General features: G+C 36.6%; 1 protein-coding gene across 1 annotated transcript; it reads left to right on the forward strand.

The window, feature by feature from the left end:
- The first annotated feature begins 454 nt into the window (after positions 1 to 454).
- top3b (DNA topoisomerase III beta) lies at positions 455 to 17,303 on the forward strand. Its single transcript, XM_083527338.1, has 17 exons — positions 455 to 744; positions 6,260 to 6,391; positions 6,784 to 6,890; positions 8,522 to 8,596; positions 8,686 to 8,882; positions 9,049 to 9,205; positions 9,303 to 9,416; positions 9,504 to 9,594; positions 10,024 to 10,178; positions 10,332 to 10,437; positions 10,544 to 10,690; positions 10,784 to 10,957; positions 12,081 to 12,209; positions 12,654 to 12,803; positions 14,168 to 14,268; positions 15,844 to 16,045; positions 16,755 to 17,303. The coding sequence occupies exons 1-17, from the start codon at positions 675 to 677 to the stop codon at positions 17,231 to 17,233; spliced, it is 2,586 nt and encodes an 861-aa protein (XP_083383464.1). The 5' UTR covers positions 455 to 674; the 3' UTR covers positions 17,234 to 17,303.
- The last annotated feature ends 1,765 nt before the right edge of the window (positions 17,304 to 19,068 follow it).

The raw sequence follows: 19,068 nt of genomic DNA on the forward strand, positions 1-19,068 counted from the left end.
AAGTATACTTACCTCTTCTCTTAAGAGAAAAACAAAAACTTTTACTGAGTAAAGATTTATATTCTGCAGTACAAACAGAAAAAAAGAAAGAAAGAAAGAAAGAAAGAAATAAAGAAAGAAAGAAAGAAAGAAAGAAAGAAAGAAAGAAAGAAAGAAAGAAAGAAAGAAAGAAATTGTATCCAGACATGGATGTAAAAAATATAAACAAAAAGAAAGAAAGAAAGAAAGAAAGAAAGAAAGAAAGAAAGAAAGAAAGAAAGAAAGAAAGAAAGAAAGAAAGAAAGAAAAATAAATAATTAAATTGCAGACAGATATGGATGGTGAAAAAATGAAACAGAAAGAAAGAAAGAAAGAAAGAAAGAAAGAAAGAAAGAAAGAAAGAAAGAAAGAAAGAAAGAAAGAAAGAAAGAAAAACGATCGCATCTGAATTTTAATGACTTTGAAGCAGTTTAAAGGCTTTTATTTTGTGACCCGGAAGTAGAAAACTGTGCTTCCGTACGGCTAAAGAAATACCGCTCACTTTCTAATATAACTCAGTAAAAAGGTTGTAGATTAATTAATATTTTTTGAGCAGAAATTCGACGTTTGTTTTATTTGTTTTCGAGGCAGAAATGAATCTTAGTTAAATGTGTATGTGTGAGAAATCAAGCTGTTAGTTATTACCTGGTGCAGAAATGAAGACAGTGCTGATGGTGGCTGAAAAGCCCTCTTTGGCTCAGTCTATCGCCAAAATCCTCTCTAAAGGTGAGTAAAAACTGATAAAGTTATTATTTTACTGATTATTTAATAGTTTGCAATATGAGACTGATGGTAAGTATGAACAGATATACTGTATATATACAGTGATGTAAAAGTGTATCAATGCTGAGACCTCTTTCTCTTTAAAAGAATAAAACAACTCAGATGAAATAAATGATTATGATTTATTGTTATTAATATTATTAATCATTAATTATTAATAAACAACCACTTGGCAAGTGGTCACAATGAAAAAAAAAAGCTACAGTATATAAATAAGAAGAGTCTGAGGCTAATTTATTTCCACCCAAACTGCAAATTTATACACCTCAGTATTTCTGACTCTTTTTAAGCTCAAGATAAAAGAGTATAAAAGGATATAAAATAAACACTTTACAAAACAAAGAGTCCTTTCATTGTTAATGAGTTTTAAGAAGTTAATGAGGAATTAATTAATCTGTAAAACCAAAGATCTGTAGCTCAGTTTCAGGTTCTTGGGTTCTGTTGTACATATATACGTATCGAACACGTATTGTATTCACACACGTGTATGTTTATATAATGTGCCTTAGATACATCTATATTTTTATATAGGGATCTTTATAAGTCTTTTTTTCGAAGCGTGTCAAACACCTTCTGTGATTCTTTGCTGGATATCCGCAATGTAGTCGCCGACACTTTGAACCAGATCTTCATCTTCAGGAAGAGCGCATAGTCTCCAGGAGCCAAATCTGGTGAGAAGACGGGGTGTGAAAGTAAGATCGTGTTGTTTTAGGCGAGAAGATCACTGTAACAGGGTGCATTGTCATCATTAAACACCGTTCTTATGTATCACTGCCTTAATCCTCCTGGGTATGGAATTCACCAGAGCTGCACAGGTTGTTGCTGGGATCCTCTTCCACTCTTTCATAATGACATCAAGAAGCTGCTGGATGTCCGACAGATGGCGTTTCTTCACCTTCCGCTTGAGGAGCCCCACAGGTGCTAGCTAGCTAGCTAGCTAGCTAGATAGATAGATAGATAGATAGATAGATAGATAGATAGATAGATAGATAGATAGATAGATAGAACGAACGAACTTTATTGTCATTGCATTGTACAGGTACACAGCAACGAAATGCAGTTTGGCATCTACCAGAAGTGCAAAATGTAGCAGTCGTGCAAAAGTGCAGATTTATATCCAGCATATTTGCAGCAAGTGGTATATATGAAAGTATATACAGTGAATAAATATAAAGGCGTACAGTAATTAAGAAAAATGTGCAGAAATGAAAGGTTACAAGATCACAAGATTATGGCATTAAGGACTAGCAAGCTGAATAAACAGTCTACTATATATAAATATATACACATACATTATATACACAAATGAATGTGAAATGTTGGGCAGAATGTACAGTAATGATAAAGATACATACAGATATAAAAAGTGCAGATGTACTGAGGAGTGAAAAAGATATACTATGTAGTATGTACATGTATTGTACAGAGGTTATATACAGTCTTTTGTTTGTGTTTGTTTTGTAGTGATTTAGCGGTGTAGTGTAGAGTTCAGTAATGTGATGGTGGATGGAAAAAAGCTGTCCCTGAACCTGCTGGTTCAATAGTGTTCAGGTCTGGAGACATACTTAGCCACTCCATCACCTTCCGCTTTTTGTGTTTGTGGTCGTTTTCATGTTGGAAAACTGCCGTTCATCCCATTTTCTGAAGGGAGAGCAACTTTTGCTTGTTTTCCCTCAATGAACTGCAGCTCCCCAGTACCGGCAGCACTCATGCAGCCCCAGACCATGATGCTACCACCACCACGCTTAACTGTAGGCAAGACACAATTTTCTTGTTACTCCTCACCGGTGTTAATACACATTTTGTAAACCATCTGAGCCAAACAAGTTTAATCTTAGTCCGATCAGACCACAGGACACGGTTTCAGTAATTCATGCTCTTGTACAGTTGGTCTTCAGCAAAATGTTTGCAGGTTTTCTTGTGAGCAGATTTAGAAGAGGTTTCCTTTTGTTCAGTGTACGGTCTGAGCATTGACAAGCGGACCTTCTGCACCTGACGCACAGCACAAGGACTCAACTTCTTTGAAGGACCCTTGCGAGGTCTGTTTCGCGTGGAACCTGTTTTGGAAAACCTCAGTATGCCCCTGACCACTGTACTGTAACTCAGTTTCAGACTACTATACAATGTACTAATTAATTAATTAATACAGTATAATTAACTAATTCATACAGTGAACTACAGATAGGAGTTATTTAAAATTCAGCTTTTATGTACCATTAAAGTGCACAGATACAACTTTTCTCTCCATGTACCGCGATGCTGTAGGTGGTTGCTGGGAATGCAGACGTGTTCAGAAAAGGGTTTTTTGTTGTCTGAAGATTGTGACTTTGCAAAGGATTATAATGTACAGCATTCTCCTTCTTCTTTTCATATGGAGGAGGGCAGATAGCGCTTTCTTCCATGTATGTTATAATTTGTGAAGCAGCTTGAATGACAAGGCTTCATGTTTCCAGAGAAGGTGCATGATAGACTTCACCGTCTCTTGTAGTTGTAGAGTTGGATGGTGTGTGTGTGTCTCTGTGTGTCTCTGTGTGTCTCTGTGTGTCTCTGTGTGTGTGTGTGTGTGTGTGTGTGTGTGTGTGTGTGTGTGTGTGTGTGTGTGTGTGTGTGTGTGTGTGTGTGTGTGTGTGTGAATAATTCAAAACTAGGTTAAAAGATTCGGGAGAAAATGAATTAAATACTGGTTTTGCGTCTAATGGCTTTGGGAAGTCTCCCCCCCCCTTTCTTTTTTCTTTTTTTTTTTGTTTATTAAATTTGCCAGAATTGCAACATTGATTCCTTTTTTAAGTCAGAAACAATAAGAAATAAAGTATAATACAGCCAAAGAAAGAAAGAAAGAAAGAAAGAAAGAAAGAAAGAAAGAAAGAAAGAGCGATATTTCTGAAAGACATAGATGTAAAAAAGAAAGAAAGAAAGAAAGAAAGAAAGAAAGAAAGAAAGAAAGAAAGAAAGAAAAAGAAAGAAATTGTAGACAGACATGGATGTAAAAATGTAAACAGAAAGAAAGAAAGAAAGAAAGAAAGAAAGAAAGAAATTGTAGACAGACATGGATGTAAAAAATGTAAACAAAAAGAAAGAAAGAAATTTCAGAAAGATGGATGTAAAAAAAAATATATAAACAAAAAAAAAAGAAAGAAGGAAAGAAAGAAATGATATGAAAATAACTGGAAAGAAAGAAAAAATTAGTTTCCTCATGTTTTTCATGACATTTGAGGGAGCCACATGGATGTCAGAGCTGATCACATATAATTTAGAAGCTGATAAAATAAAATAAAAACAATACAGACCAGTAATTTGATTTTATTTTTTAATGCATTATCATAAATATACATTTTGACAGGCTTTCAGGATAATCACTGACACTACATGAGTTTTAGTTGCTAAAAAGTGAGTTGCTTTATAATAATAAAACAATAGGCTAACAGGCGATGTTTATTTAGTTTCGTCGCGCAGCCGCGCATATACAGGCGATGTTCACCGACTCGAACTCAACGGAGTGGTGCAGGCATCCCGGGTTTCTCCTGAGCACGGGGATTTTGATAGTGATTGGGATGCTCTCCACGCTGAGGTTGTTGTCCACACCGCTGCACGTGTGTTTGGAAAGGCACACGGCTTCGTGAATGACCTGTGGCACACGGTTCAGGTCGATTTTCTCGCTGGGGATGAGAGAAAGGCAGAAGGTTTAAGGTTCTGGTTCTGGATGAACCATGTCAAAACAACATATATAAATGTTATCTAGTATTTAGCATCCAGGATTTATTTTATACTGAAATTTAGCATTTTTGCATTTGTCTGTTTCAGTTTGGAGATGTTTCTCAAATTGTTGAGTTTTCTCTCACTATCGAAACTAGTAATGTCCCCTAAATTAGTACATAAGCTCTTTAATATGCACAGCCAAAAAATATTAACAATAGTATATGATAAGCTTCAAAGTGGAGTCTTGCTCTGAGCACAAGTGAGCCAATCCTCACACGTAGGTCCATTCTGCCAGGCTGCGCTCGTTGAGGTGTCTGGGCAGATCAGTAACTTGAGTGTAGTAATCTGCCAGGCTGGGTATGCAGGCAGGAGCTATCGCCTCGTCCACTGCACAACCCACAGTGGGACCGCACAGACTCGGGACCAACATCAGCAGGGTCAGAGTGAGGAGAATCAGGAGCTGAGAGAGAGATAGAGAGAAAGACGGAGCGATAATAGGATTTTTTTTATTGCAATAATTGACAGATTTTGATTTCCTTGAGGATCTAATATTTGAACAAAATTGCATTATTCTTGACAATAATAAAAAAAAAAAAAAAAAAAAAAATTTAAGTAATGTAATTTTTTCATTTTTTTATACTTAACAACAATAGAAATCGGAGTACTGATTCAGGTTCCAGTGATTTTTAAGTAATTTGGAGTTGAATCACATTATTTTTTTTAGAAAATGGACAAAACTAAATATTTACGATGAGACATATGTATTATATAATTCAAAAAGAATAAAAATAAAAAATAAAAAAAACACAGAACTGTTCATGAAGTGTGCGAAAATGTCCAATTAAATTTGATTTGCATATTACCATATCTCGTTTCCTCCAAATTCTCTGTAGATCGAATTTACTTTTTTCGAGAAGCATCAGAAAGTCCTGAGGTCCTCCAAACATCCATTCTAGAGGAAACTAGAGTTCACCGAGATTGAGAGACACTTACCTGTTGCATGCTGCTCTGTAGTGGAGACGTAGGAAAGATGCTGTCGAGTCGAACAGGTGCTACTGAGGTGCAGTCAGTCGGCAATTGTGAAGCTGTAGGTCGCAAACTGATTCTGTTCCCTTCCTATTTATGCTGTTCATCCTAAATAGAGGCCATCTGAGGTACACACCCCCCACCCTTCATTCTTCAAAAAAAAGGGGGAGCAGGGATGATCATGGCAATTTTTATCCTTCATTAGGGTCTAGAATTTGCAAATGAGAAGCTCGGCCTTGGGCGAGACATGACAACAGAGCATTAAAGTCAGCGTCATCTGATTCGAGTTCAAATTGATGGACTGAGTGATGGGGAGGAGGGGACGACGACGATGGAGACTAGATTTTGTAAGAATGGTTAGACAGTGTATGTGTGTGTGTGTGTGTGGGGGGGGGGTATATGTTTCTTTCTTTTTTTTCTGCTCATTTATTCAGTCATTCAATAGTTTGCTATGGGTTTGGATGAGGGAGAATATCCAGATGAACACGTGGCCATTAAGGCAAATGGATCGCTATGTCTAATCACTGTGTTGAGAATAGTATAGAAGAATAATTTCTAATTTGTTTGGTTTGAATTAAAATTCCTCAATTTTAGTCATTTGCAAATAAAGTAATTTTTTTTTTGTATATTATTGTAGTCTTGCAACTATAACACTGTGTGTGTGTGTGTGTGTGTGTGTGTGTGTGTGTGTGTGTGTGTGTGTGTGTGTGTGTGTGTGTGTCTGTCTGTCTAACAGGTGGCTGTTCCAGCCGTAAAGGCCTAAACGGAGCATGCTCAGTGCACGAGTACCCGGGATACTTCATGGGCCAAAACGTGCGCTTTAAGATGACCTCAGTTTGTGGTCATGTCATGAGTCTGGATTTCACAGGCAAGTGTTTTACCTTCCAGTCTTTTTTTTTTTTTTTTTTTTTTTTTTTTTTTTTTTTTTCCCTACCCAATTTTACAAATAATTTGAAGCATATTGTAGGTCCAAGTTTTTAAATTCCTTCAGTTTTGTTTGATTTTTTTGTAATACATTTCTAAAAATGTCTGTCTGATTTATGAATTTATGAATATTTTCTTTTATTTGTCCCTGTGTTGGAATAAGCAAAAAATAAAATATTATTACAACTGATATATAATTTAAATAAATGCAGTAAACTTGTGTATATTCTGTAGTTTATACACAAGTTTAGTTCAATGCTTTCTATTATTGTTTATTGATCTTGTTTATGACGTTACTTTTTAATTGAATTTCTTTTTTGGTGTTTCCTGTTAAAGGAAAATACAATAACTGGGATAAAGTGGATCCTGCTGAACTATTCACTAAAGCACCGACTGAGAAGAAAGAAGCCAACCCTAAACTCAGCATGGTCAAATTTCTACAGGTGCCTTTTCATTTTTTCCGCCCAGTAATAGAGCATAATATCTAAAACTTTAGCATAATGTAAAACTTTTCAGTTGTGCAAAAGAATCAAACTATTTGACAAATGTTTTTGTTTCTTCTTAATCTTCAGAAACGCTTTCACAGATTTTCACTTTTATTTCTTCTTTTGAGTGCTAATTATTTTTCTACATAAAAAAATTTAAATAAAAAATTTAATACAATAAAATAAAACTTGGATATATTTTAGTCAATGTGCAGCTTGTATAGCAGTACAGATTCACTGTCCTCTGAAAATAACTGAAAAGTTAGTACACCCTAAGTGAACATGTCAAAACACTGCTTTAATAATCCTCCTGGGCATGGAATTCACCAGAGCTGCACAGTTTGTTGCTGGGATCCTTTTCTACTCCATAATGACATCACGGGAGCCCCACAGGTGCTCAATAGGGTTTAGGTTTGGAGACATACTTAGCCCCTACATCACCTTCAGCTTCCCCAGCAAGGCAGTTGTCATCTTGGTGGTGTGTTTGGGGTTGTTATTATGTTGAAAAACTGCAATTTGTCCCAGTTTCTGAAAAGAGGGCATCATGTTCTCCTTCAGATTGTCACAGTACATGTTGAAATCCATGTTTTCCTCAGTGAATTGCACCTCCCCAGTACCAGCACCCAGACCATGATGCTTGACTGTAGGCAAGACACAATTTTCTTGTTATTCCTCACCAGGGCGTCGCCACACATGCTGTAAACCATGTGAGCCAAACTTTATCTTAGTTTCATCAGACCACAGGACATGGTTCCAGTAAGTCATGCTTTTGTACAGGTCGTCTTCAGCAAACTGTTTGCGGGTTTTCTTGTGAGCAGCTTCAGAAGAGGCTCCTTCTGTGATGACGGCCTGCAAACTGACTTGTTGCAGTGTTCGGCGTATGGTCTGAACACTGACAAGCGGATCTTTCACTTCTGCAACCTCTAAAGCAATGCTGCAGCACTCATGAGTCTTTCTTTATTTTTATTATTTTTATTTTTCTCCTTCAGCAATGTGATGCTTATGCCATTAAAAGCAACGCTGTTTTATATTGCACTTGAATTAATATTAGTTTAATTGTAACCGCACACAAATATTATTCAATGCAGTGCACAAATAACAGTTTGTATTTAATCATAGTGTTTTTATAAAAGTTCTTTGTCATATTGTTATTCTTCATTTTTCATTTAAAAATGTTCCACAGTGATTTTATAATGGGTGAGAAATTAAAAGAAAAATTACATAATCTTATTTTTTAAATATATATTTTTCTTATTTTTATAGATAAAATTTTTTTCTGTCATCTTTTCTCTCCTTATGGGGATGGTCTCTTGAGGGATGATCCCATCCTGAATGGTTTAAATAGTCTGAAAAGAAATGATGTAAATATTTACACTCATCATATCAGAACACATATAGAGAGACATATGAAGGAGAGACTGTACCTGTGATGATGTCTGCAGAAATCAGTGCCTATAAAGCGGGATAACATAAATGAGTGGTGATCAACCCGATGCTTTTACTGTCGTCACTCACAGCTATCTTTCGAGGACATTACAAAATAAAACAAAGTCAATTTGAAAAGCATTATGGTCTGTAATCTTTTATAGGTTGAAGCCAAAGGTTGTGACTTTGTTGTCTTGTGGCTGGATTGCGATAAAGAAGGAGAGAACATCTGTTTTGAGGTAAGCTTCAGTCTCGGATATTTTGATGAGAATCTCCTGCATATGTAGCAAATGAATCGTATTTTTTATCTTCTTTATGTGTGATTTAGGTCTTGGATGCCATCCAGCCAGTGATGAATATGCCTTACAATAATGAGCGTACTGTGTACCGGGCCAAGTTTAGCTCTATCACAGACACCGACATCTGTAATGCAATGAATCGGCTGGGAGAACCTAATCAGAACGAATCTCTGTCCGTGGATGCAAGGCAGGAACTGGATCTTCGGATCGGCTGTGCTTTCACAAGGTACAGAGGCAGGAACAGGAGATATATACACAGTATATACACAGTATATAAAATTTTATACTGTTGATGGAACCTTTTGTTTTTAATTTCTTCTTGCTAGGACTATTTTTTTGTCAGAAATATCACCTAATCCTCTTTCTTAATCTTCTCTTTTTCATTTATTCAGGTTCCAAACCAAGTATTTTCAGGGAAAATACGGTAACCTGGACTCCTCTCTGATCTCATTTGGCCCGTGCCAGACCCCGACTCTGGGGTTCTGCGTAGAGAGGCATGACAAGATCCAATCTTTCAAACCTGAGACATACTGGGTCATCCAGGCCAAGGTCAGCATTGTGGGGACTCGGTGTCAGTGATGCAGTGATGCACAATGAGATGAACATTCAGCTTTATAATTTTTTATTTGTTTGTTTTGAACCACAGGTGTTTAAAGGGAAGGACAGTCCGATCACGCTGGATTGGGATCGTGTACGAGTGTTTGACCGAGAAATTGGACAGATGTTCGTCAACATGGCAAAGTCAGCAAGAGAAGCTTTGGTGAGTCTTTAGCCTATTTAATATCTTTAAATGTCCGTGAAATTGAGTATCCTACATGTTATGATTACCACATGTCTCATTTCTCAGGTTGAGTCGGTCAGTAAGAAAGAGAAAGCCAAGCAGAGACCTTTGGCCTTGAACACAGTGGAAATGTTGAGGGTGGCTAGTTCTGCTTTGGGTAAGAAACTTGAATATCTACCTGAAACCAGAGATGGGAAATAATGAAATACAAATACTTTGTTACTGTACTTAAGTAGTTTTCTCTGGTGTCAGTACTTTCACTCTTTAAATCTTTTACACAATATCTATCTTTCTACCTTTTCATTGTGTGCCGTTGAATGAAGCAGTGGAGTATAGACAGAAAATGTCAGTGCAGTAGTGTATTTGTTAACATTGTATGATCAATTGGTCAGTGGACAACAGCTACAGGGAAAAAGCTATTTTTCAGTTTGTGCAGCTTCTGAAGCACCTGTTGTGTCCTCCTGAAGGGAGGAGGGTGAATGGTCCAGGATTGTGGTGAGAGGCATCTTTGATAATGCCTCTCGTTCTTTGCATATACAGTGTTTTACATAAATGTGTATGTGTGTGTGTGTGTGTGTGTGTGTAGGAATGGGTCCTCAGCACACCATGCAGATAGCCGAGCGCTTGTACACACAAGGCTACATCAGCTACCCTCGAACTGAGACCACTCACTACCCTGAGAACTTTGACCTCAAGGGGACACTAAAGCAGCAGGCCAACTGCTCTTACTGGGCTGAACCGGTGAGTCTTTAAAATGTGTCGTAAAATGTGGGAAAACAAATTCCTCTCCAACTTACCTTATTGTAAAATAAATCAAAAGGATGACACCCTGAACTGTATGTAAGCAGAGTTTCGCATTAAGCTGTAGTGCTGTTGAATTTCTCATGAAAACAGGTGAGAACTCTCATTTCTGAGGGCATTAACCGACCCAGAAAGGGTGTAGATGCAGGAGATCATCCTCCCATCACCCCCATGAGGGCTGCCACAGAAAATGAGCTCGGTACGGATCCACACTTCCAGTAACCATACGGAATACATAGTTGTCATTCGGAAACTTAAATATCTAGTGCTGGTGTTGAAGTTTTCGTGCTCTCTGCAATGTGCAGGCAGCGACGGTTGGCGCTTGTATGAATACATCACACGTCACTTCATTGCCACGGTCAGCCAAGACTGCAAGTACCTGCAGACCACTATCTCGTTCCAAATTGGCGCTGAGGGATTCTCCAGTACCGGCAAAACTCTTCTTTCTGCAGGTGCGTGTACCGATGTGTACGTGAATTATCTTCGAATTCTTCAGTCACAAAAAGATGGATTTCATTTATAGAGCTTTATTTTTCAACCTCCAGGTTTTACAGAGGTGATGCCCTGGCAGGGAATTCCTCTCGAGGAGGCATTACCATCATGTGAGAAAGGAGACCTGTTCACAGTCGACGAGATTAAACTGCTGGAGAAACAGACAAACCCACCCGACTACCTCACAGAGGCTGAACTCATCACCCTCATGGAGAAACATGGGATCGGTGAGAGACCAGGAGGAGATTCAATTCAGATTTAAGTGTAGATTTGTACCTAAAACCTGCAGCTGGAATTGTGAAGGCTTGTAAAGAAGAATAAACTATCAAATCAAATCAAATCACAGGTGATACTGGTGTTACTTATAAGGATTTTTTTTCCACACATTTGTTTAATTATTTGAAGCCTAATAGAGATAAAAGACTCGGAAACACCTTTTTGAGAGACACATACATGTTCCTTTTATGTGTACCAAGCTAGGACATTTATTAGTATATTCATTTTGACCTAACAAATATATAAATGTACAGATGTTACTCTATTTTCATTGAAAAATACTCTCTAAGCATGAATAACACACTCATAGCATCTCTACAGTTTGCTCACCAAACATTTAGCTGAAATACTTTGCCATGCTTCCTGTAAAATTATTTAAAGGTAGAGATTTCTTTCTGACCATGCAATCCATTTAATCCAACAGCAGTACAATAGGATTTAGGTGTGGTGACTGGGAGGCCATTCCATTATAGATATCAGACTAGCTGACTGTTGTGTAAATAACACTCACAGAGCTTGGACGTGTTTTTCGGCTCATTGTCTTCTATGGTGAAGTTGGTTGTATGTTGGTTGTATGGAATGGTAACCATGTTGATTCAGTTTTCTTTTCAACTGGAATAAGTCAACAATCCCTGCTTTAGTACAACCCACAAACCATTAAGCTTCCACCTTTATGTTTGACTGTGGGTGTGAGGGAGCCTGATCACATCATCTTTTCTATTCAGTTCTTCTGTTAGAGACAAAAATCTGTCCACAAAACTTTCTTTCAGCCATTCGCTGTCTTTCCGTTTGCCAAGTTTGAGCGCATATAAACCAAAAGAAAAGGCGTGAGTCTAAAATAAACAAAAAAGACTTTTCACACTTATCCACCTTCTAATCCATTAAAGAAAAGAAACGCATAAAAAACCCTTTGTGACCGACTACACAATTTGGATTAACAAAATTACTTTTGTCATTATTTTTTTATTATTATTTATTATTTATATTATTATTTTTTAAATGTATATTTATATATATTTTTTATTATTTGTTTTATTATATGTATTTTTATTATTTTTTTTTTTTTTTCTTCAGGTACTGATGCTAGTATCCCCGTTCACATCAATAACATCTGTCAGCGGAATTATGTTACGGTGGAGAGCGGGCGCAAACTCAAACCCACTAATCTGGGAATCGTCCTGGTTCATGGCTACTACAAGATAGGTGAGTGAGGAATGAGTTGATGGTGTGAATGTTTTACCAGAGTGAATAGATGTCAGATTGTGTATAAATGTGTTTATATTTCTGTGTTGCTTTGCATGTGGGTCAAAAATGGGACATGACTATGCAGGATATTTCGAGTCTTCAGTAGACTTATTAGATGCTTTAAAAGTAATGCAGAGTTTCATGTCAGACGTATAAACCTGTGTTTTAAACCATTATATTTTGTTGAATTTTTCAATTAAAATGTTGAAGGCACATGATCAGATTAGTTTTTTTTATGATTGTAGTTACTTTTTTTTAAATAAAAGAATGTTTAACAAAAGCATAATAAAATACAAAAGCATTAAAAACTTTACTGTTTATATGTGTTCACGCATGTGTGTGTGTTTCTGTGTGTCTGTGTGTGTGTGTGTGTGTGTGTGTGTGTGTGTGTGTGTGTGTTAGATGCCGAATTGGTATTGCCCACTATTCGCAGTGCCCTGGAGAAGCAATTGAACCTAATTGCTCTGGGCAAAGCGAACTTTAACCAGGTACTACAGCACACACTGGACATCTTTAAGCGGAAGTTCCACTACTTTGTCGATTCCATTTCTGGTAAGTGGTTTTGTGTCTTAAAACGGATTTTAGTCTTATATATTTTATGTTGACAATAACATCTGCAAACAATTAAAATGCACTCAAATTATAAACACACCATGTAGATTCTAGAAAATAGGTTTTAAGCTTTAAATATAGACATGGGTAGAAGGTTCCAGATCCTCGGTTATTCGATGACACTAATGTGCTTGAAGCTGTGATGTTGCCCCCTATGGTGCATTTTAAACCATCACAAAAATTCTAATTACATGTGCTACTTCAGCTAAATTATAATGTATAGCAATTATCTTATTAATACAACTGAACAATTGAGTGATAAAACCCTAATTTAATGGCCCAGGGGTGGCTGTAGTGCTTAAGTTTAACTCACAACCTTTTGAACAGTTGCCCAATGTCTTAACCACTGAGCTGCAATTTCCTTTTCAATAAACTGTGATGTCTTTGGCAGCATCTGAGATGTTTTTATGCTTTTTTTTTAAGTCCATTTAAAGTATCATCCCCAAAATGAGTCTGGATCTGCCTCTTGAGCAGACATGAGCTACCGATTTTCGTCTAAACCAGCTGAGTCGTATTGGACTCGCTGCAGGCATAGTATTTTTGTGGTGACTTTACTAGTGGTGACTAGTAAAAAAAAATAAAAATTTATTTATATAAAATTATTAGTAGATGCACTTTACATAGCTGCTGCTACGTGAATACACGTATCACAACACTACAAAGACCGAGGCGTGTCCTGAGAGTCACACATAATATAGATTAACGTGGCAGAGGTAGAGCTGCGTCTTCCTGAGAAACAGAGCAGAAAAAGAACGTCTGGTCTGACTACAAAGGCGTGTATATTTTTTCCTTGAAAGTATTAGTAAATTTTTTCCATTGAATTGCATTGTGTTGAATCAAATCGGAATTGGATCACACCGGATGATAAAAGAGGTGAATTGTATCGAATTCACATCGGTATCTGCTTTATATGTGTCTTAAATGTATTGTATTGTTGGCTATGATTCGAGATGCGAATCCCAACGGTCTCGGTTATCGAGATGCACGTCCTTAGTGACTAGTGAATATATTACTTAAACAACTCTACTGTTTATTTACACGTTTATTTCAATTCCTTTTTTTTTTTCGCATTGTGTTTTTCTAACTTTTTGTTTTAAAGCAGCTTCACAAAAATAAACAGATTATAAATATCCATTTTCAGCATAATAAATTAGTCCCTATAAGATCGAGCCAGTGGTGACAGTGGCGAGAAAAAACATCTTGAGATGCTTATATCACGTATGACACTATCCAATAATAACAGCAGTTATAGACACATCAAGTCATCTTTGTGTTTAGATTTTAATTCTCTCTGTGTTGTGCAGGCATGGATGAGTTGATGGAGGTGTCCTTCTCGCCCATCGCTGCTACAGGAAAGCCATTCTCACGCTGTGGGAAGTGCCATCGCTTCATGAAGTATATTCAGGTCTGTACAGAGAAAGAGTTGTGTGGATTCAGAATCGTTTATAGCTGACAGTTAGACGGTTTTCTTGAATTTGATGTAAATAATAAAAAAAAAAGATATGACTCTATACAAGCAGAATTTGTGCCAGTTATTTATATTTTTTGGTAAAAAAATTGATGATAGGATGATTTAATATGAGACATTATATATGATGTTCCTGTGTTGCTCAATATGTATCGCTAATAATTAATTCTGGACAGCATTTTAGAAAGAAATTAGTTATGAAAGCAGTTGTGATATAATATGTAAAATAATTTGTATTGTATTGCCACATGATATTTTAAATTTGGAATAATGCTCTAGACCGTGCTGTTCTTTTAAAATAATTGAGGGGTGTGTCGAGGGGTGTGATGCGGCACCACGCACGTCACGGTTCTGATCTTTGTCTTTCGTTCTTTTTTTTTCCCCCTCATATCATTTTACAAGAAACAATAATGCATACACTCTTCTTTAGTGTGGACTTTCCTAATCTTTGAATTTGTTTTATTTTTATTTACTACACTTTATTTTAATTTAATTAATTCATTTATTTTTTTACAACGCTCACACACATGACTCTTTTTATTGATGTAAAAAAATTATTATTACATTACATTTTGTTGTATATTTTTGTTTAGTTTAGGTAAATAGACTAGAAACAATATTATATTAGAACAGGCATTAATACCAATCTCTAATGTTCATGTTACAGGCAGAATTACTGCTGTTCTAAAAAAAAAAAAAAAAAAGCATACTCTCTGATCAGTCAGATTCAGGAATTAAACTGGGCTGTGGAATAATGAATAAATTGCTAAATAAATTTTATAGTATTTATGCGCACAGATATTCTTACCTTTCCATTCACTGCTCTTTCCTCATTTTTTCCATCACATGAATCAAGTCATATAATATTTTCAGTCAGAATGATGTAATGATGTCACAACTCCATTGATGATGCTCTAAATGACCTTCAGCAATGAAAATGAACGATGCATGCATGCGCCCAACATTTAAAGTCTACAACTACAGTCCCACTCTGACTGCAGTAAACACACACACACACACACACACACACACACACACACACACACGCAATAAAGCTTTATTATAATTTTTTTATCTCATGATTTAATCATAAATGCTCCTCAGTCTTCTGTTCTATTTTCATATATTAAAGGGATATTTACTGATTTAATTTGCCTAATAGGGGTCACACTGACTGAGTGACATTAGACGTAGACGTTTGACGTAATTGCTGAGCGTTGACCTCGATGGGATGTTTTTCAAACTTTTTAAAATCTCTAGCCTCATCAATTCAGTCAAAAATTCATTTTTACTTCCTGTTGAATCAGAAACATTGAGTCCTAAAGTTTCAACTCATGAAGTATAAAGTTGGCATTATAAATAAAAATGCATTGTAGGAATGTTTTGGACCATACAATTAAAAAAATCAAGTAGGACAAGCAACCATGAACTGATTAAACCTAAAGTAGGAAAGCAATTGTATATAGTGTTAGTAAAAGCCGTATTTACACATGTTCTGTGTGTTTCTCCCAGGCCAAGCCGAGCCGTCTGCACTGTTCACACTGTGATGAGACGTACAGTCTGCCCCAGAACGGTGCCATCAAGCTCTACAAAGAGCTCAGATGTCCACTGGATGAGTTCGAGCTTGTTCTGTGGACATCAGGCTCCCGTGGGAAAAGCTACTCTCTGTGTCCCTACTGCTTTAGCAACCCTCCCTTCAGAGACATGAAGAAAGGTAATGAAGAGTTACAAATTCTGAATTTAGACACGACAAGCACTTTGAAACAGGAAACTAACTTCAAGAGGACCATTAAAGTATTCAGTGACTTAGATTGATTTGATTTATAGCTGTGTAGTGCAAACATGTGGTTCCATGTTGGACATACAGTTTATTCCTATGTGATAAATGTGTTCGCTTTAAATAGAAGAAGGCTGTGCATGTTACTGAGACTATGTGGTGCAGAGAACACACCTTCGTTATTAAAATTTATGGGCAAATAGGCCATGCCTCCGTCCCTGGGACTTAAGAACACAAAGGCCAGGCCTCCTTCACTGAGACTGACAGAGGTCATGTATCTTTTGGCTGGGACTAACAGATTTGGAGGCTATACCTCCTTTACTGGGACTGACTGACAAAGGCCATGACGAAGATGGTGGCCACGTCACAAAGGTCACACCTGCTTTAATTAAAGTGACAGGCGTGAAAGCCACACCTTCTTTTAGGACATGATTGGCACAGAAACTCTGTCTCCTTTCCTGAGACTGACAGGCCGATAGGCCACATCTCCTTCACTTTGTCTGAAAAACATGGCGGCCAGGTGAAGTGACCTGGTTAAATGAGACTGACAGGCTTTACTGACCTTCTGCAAGTCTGACAGAAGGAAATTTGTTGGATATTATTTTGAACGAGAAATGACCTCACCTTCTCTCTCCATGTCCTGCAGGTATGGGGTGTAACGAGTGCACCCACCCTACCTGTCCTCACTCTCTCAACTCGCTCGGCATTGGTCAGTGTGTGGAATGTGACTCAGGCGTGCTCGTCTTTGACCCTAATTCTGGCCCTAAATGGCGCATGGCTTGCAACAAGTGCAGCGTGGTGGTGCATTTCTTTGAGCAGGCCCATAAGGTGCAGGTTTCTCAAGAGAGCTGCGAGTCGTGTGAGGCGTCGCTGGTTATAGTAGACTTCCATAAAGCTCACTCGCCACTGGCCGACGGAGAGACGCAACACAACGGATGCGTTTTCTGCGATCCCATTTTCCAGGATCTGGTGGAGCTCAAGCACGCAACCATGAGGCATCCTATGCACAAAGGAGGCGGAGCTCGGAGGGGAAGGGGAAGGGGTAGAGGGAGACGGCCTGGAGGACGGGGTAATCCTAAAAAACCGAAAGACAAAATGGCTGCCTTGGCTGCATACTTTGTATAAAAGTGTATGTAATACAGGGAAATGTGGGGATGTTGGGTATAAAATGTCATAAAAATTTTAGTTAAACTTGGTTGATGTTGTGTACTGTTTATTCCTCATGTAACTTCAGTTTATAAAATTGAGATTTTTTTAAATTATTACTAATTTCCATTAGTTTAAGCGAGTGCTCTTTTTGTTTTTACACTCCTGTAGTTGATAGTTTATTACCACAGACCAGAACATCTGTTTGTTTCCCAAACAAACAAAATGAATATTGGTTTTTCTGTTTTTTTCTCAGAACAGTGTGTGTGTACATATAGATTTTAGGGGTGTTCAATTTTAGTACGGTTAGGCAGAAGAAATGCAAAACATAAAATTGCTAGGTTATTAGTTTTTTTTTTTTACTTTTTTATATATATGTTTGGTTTTTTTTATGAACCATTAACATTTGTAAACAACAGTTTACATTAACTTTTTTTTATAAAATGCCCACTTGGTTAAATAATATATAAAAATATTTTATAATATTTTATATAAAAAAAAATATATATATATATATATATATATATATATATATATATATATATATATATATCAAATTAATGCAATACACTTATATTGATTACATTGGCACAACTTAAATTGATTTAAATAAAATAAATGGAAAAATGTAAATAAATGTTTTACATTTGTTAGACCCCGTTTGGTTAATACAGATAATTTTCTAAGGATATGACTTTAACAAATGTCTTCATTCCTTCAGTCTCTTTCGATATGTGTAATTGTCAGGATTTTCTCCTTTTAAGAGAAATTCTTGAAGCTGGACATTAAGCACTAAAGAATCAATAGTTAGCGCAACACAAATAAAACAAATCCGGTATGGAGTGAGTAGCCACAGTGACGATGCACGAACTCCCTTATACCATAACGAACTTATACCACTCCTATTGTTGTGTATGCGCTTAAGGTTAATAATAAACAAAATTGTGGTCCACCACTTAATACCTTCCTGAGGGAACTCAGATTTGAACTCTGGTGTTCATAAAAATGATCGAACCGAAAGCCCAGTACCGAACATTTTCGGTATGAATACTTGCACCGTTACACCCCACATAATTATATTTATATATATATATATATATATATATATATAGATAGATAGATAGATAGATAGATAGATAGATAGATAGATAGATAGATAGATAGATAGATAGATAGATATAGATATAGATAGATATAGATATATATCTATATATATATCTATATATATATCTATATATATATATATATATATATATATATATATATATATCTATATATATATGTATAGATATAGATATGTATAGATATAGATATATATATAGATAGATATATATATAGAGAGAGAGAGACACACACACACAGATGGCTCGACTTGCAATTTGATGAAAATAAATCTTATGGTTTTGCATGGAAGGCAAACGTAACAGAGTAAAGCGGTATAATATGTTGGGACTCCATATGGTGTGTCACCAGACACTGAAACAGTGCACAAAACTGTTACCCAAAGTTGAAGGCACACAGTTGTATAGAATGTCTTTGGATGTGGTAACAGGAATGTTTTTGCTTTACTTAAACTAGAAGTGAATGTGAACACAGACTGCAGCCCAGGTCTCCTCACCTCACCTACATCAGTACCTGACTTTACTAACACCGTTGTGGCTTAATGACCATACCTCTCCACAAGCACACACCAAAATGCAGTGAAGCCTCTTCCCAGAAGAGTGGAGGTTATAATAACAGCAAATGGGGAAAATAAATATAAATCTTTTGCTCAGGTGTCCACAAACAGTGTGAAGATTTTTTTGAGAAAGAAA

Source organism: Silurus aristotelis (genome assembly GCF_946808225.1).
Source record: "Silurus aristotelis genome assembly, chromosome: 23".
Lineage (NCBI taxonomy): Eukaryota > Metazoa > Chordata > Actinopteri > Siluriformes > Siluridae > Silurus > Silurus aristotelis.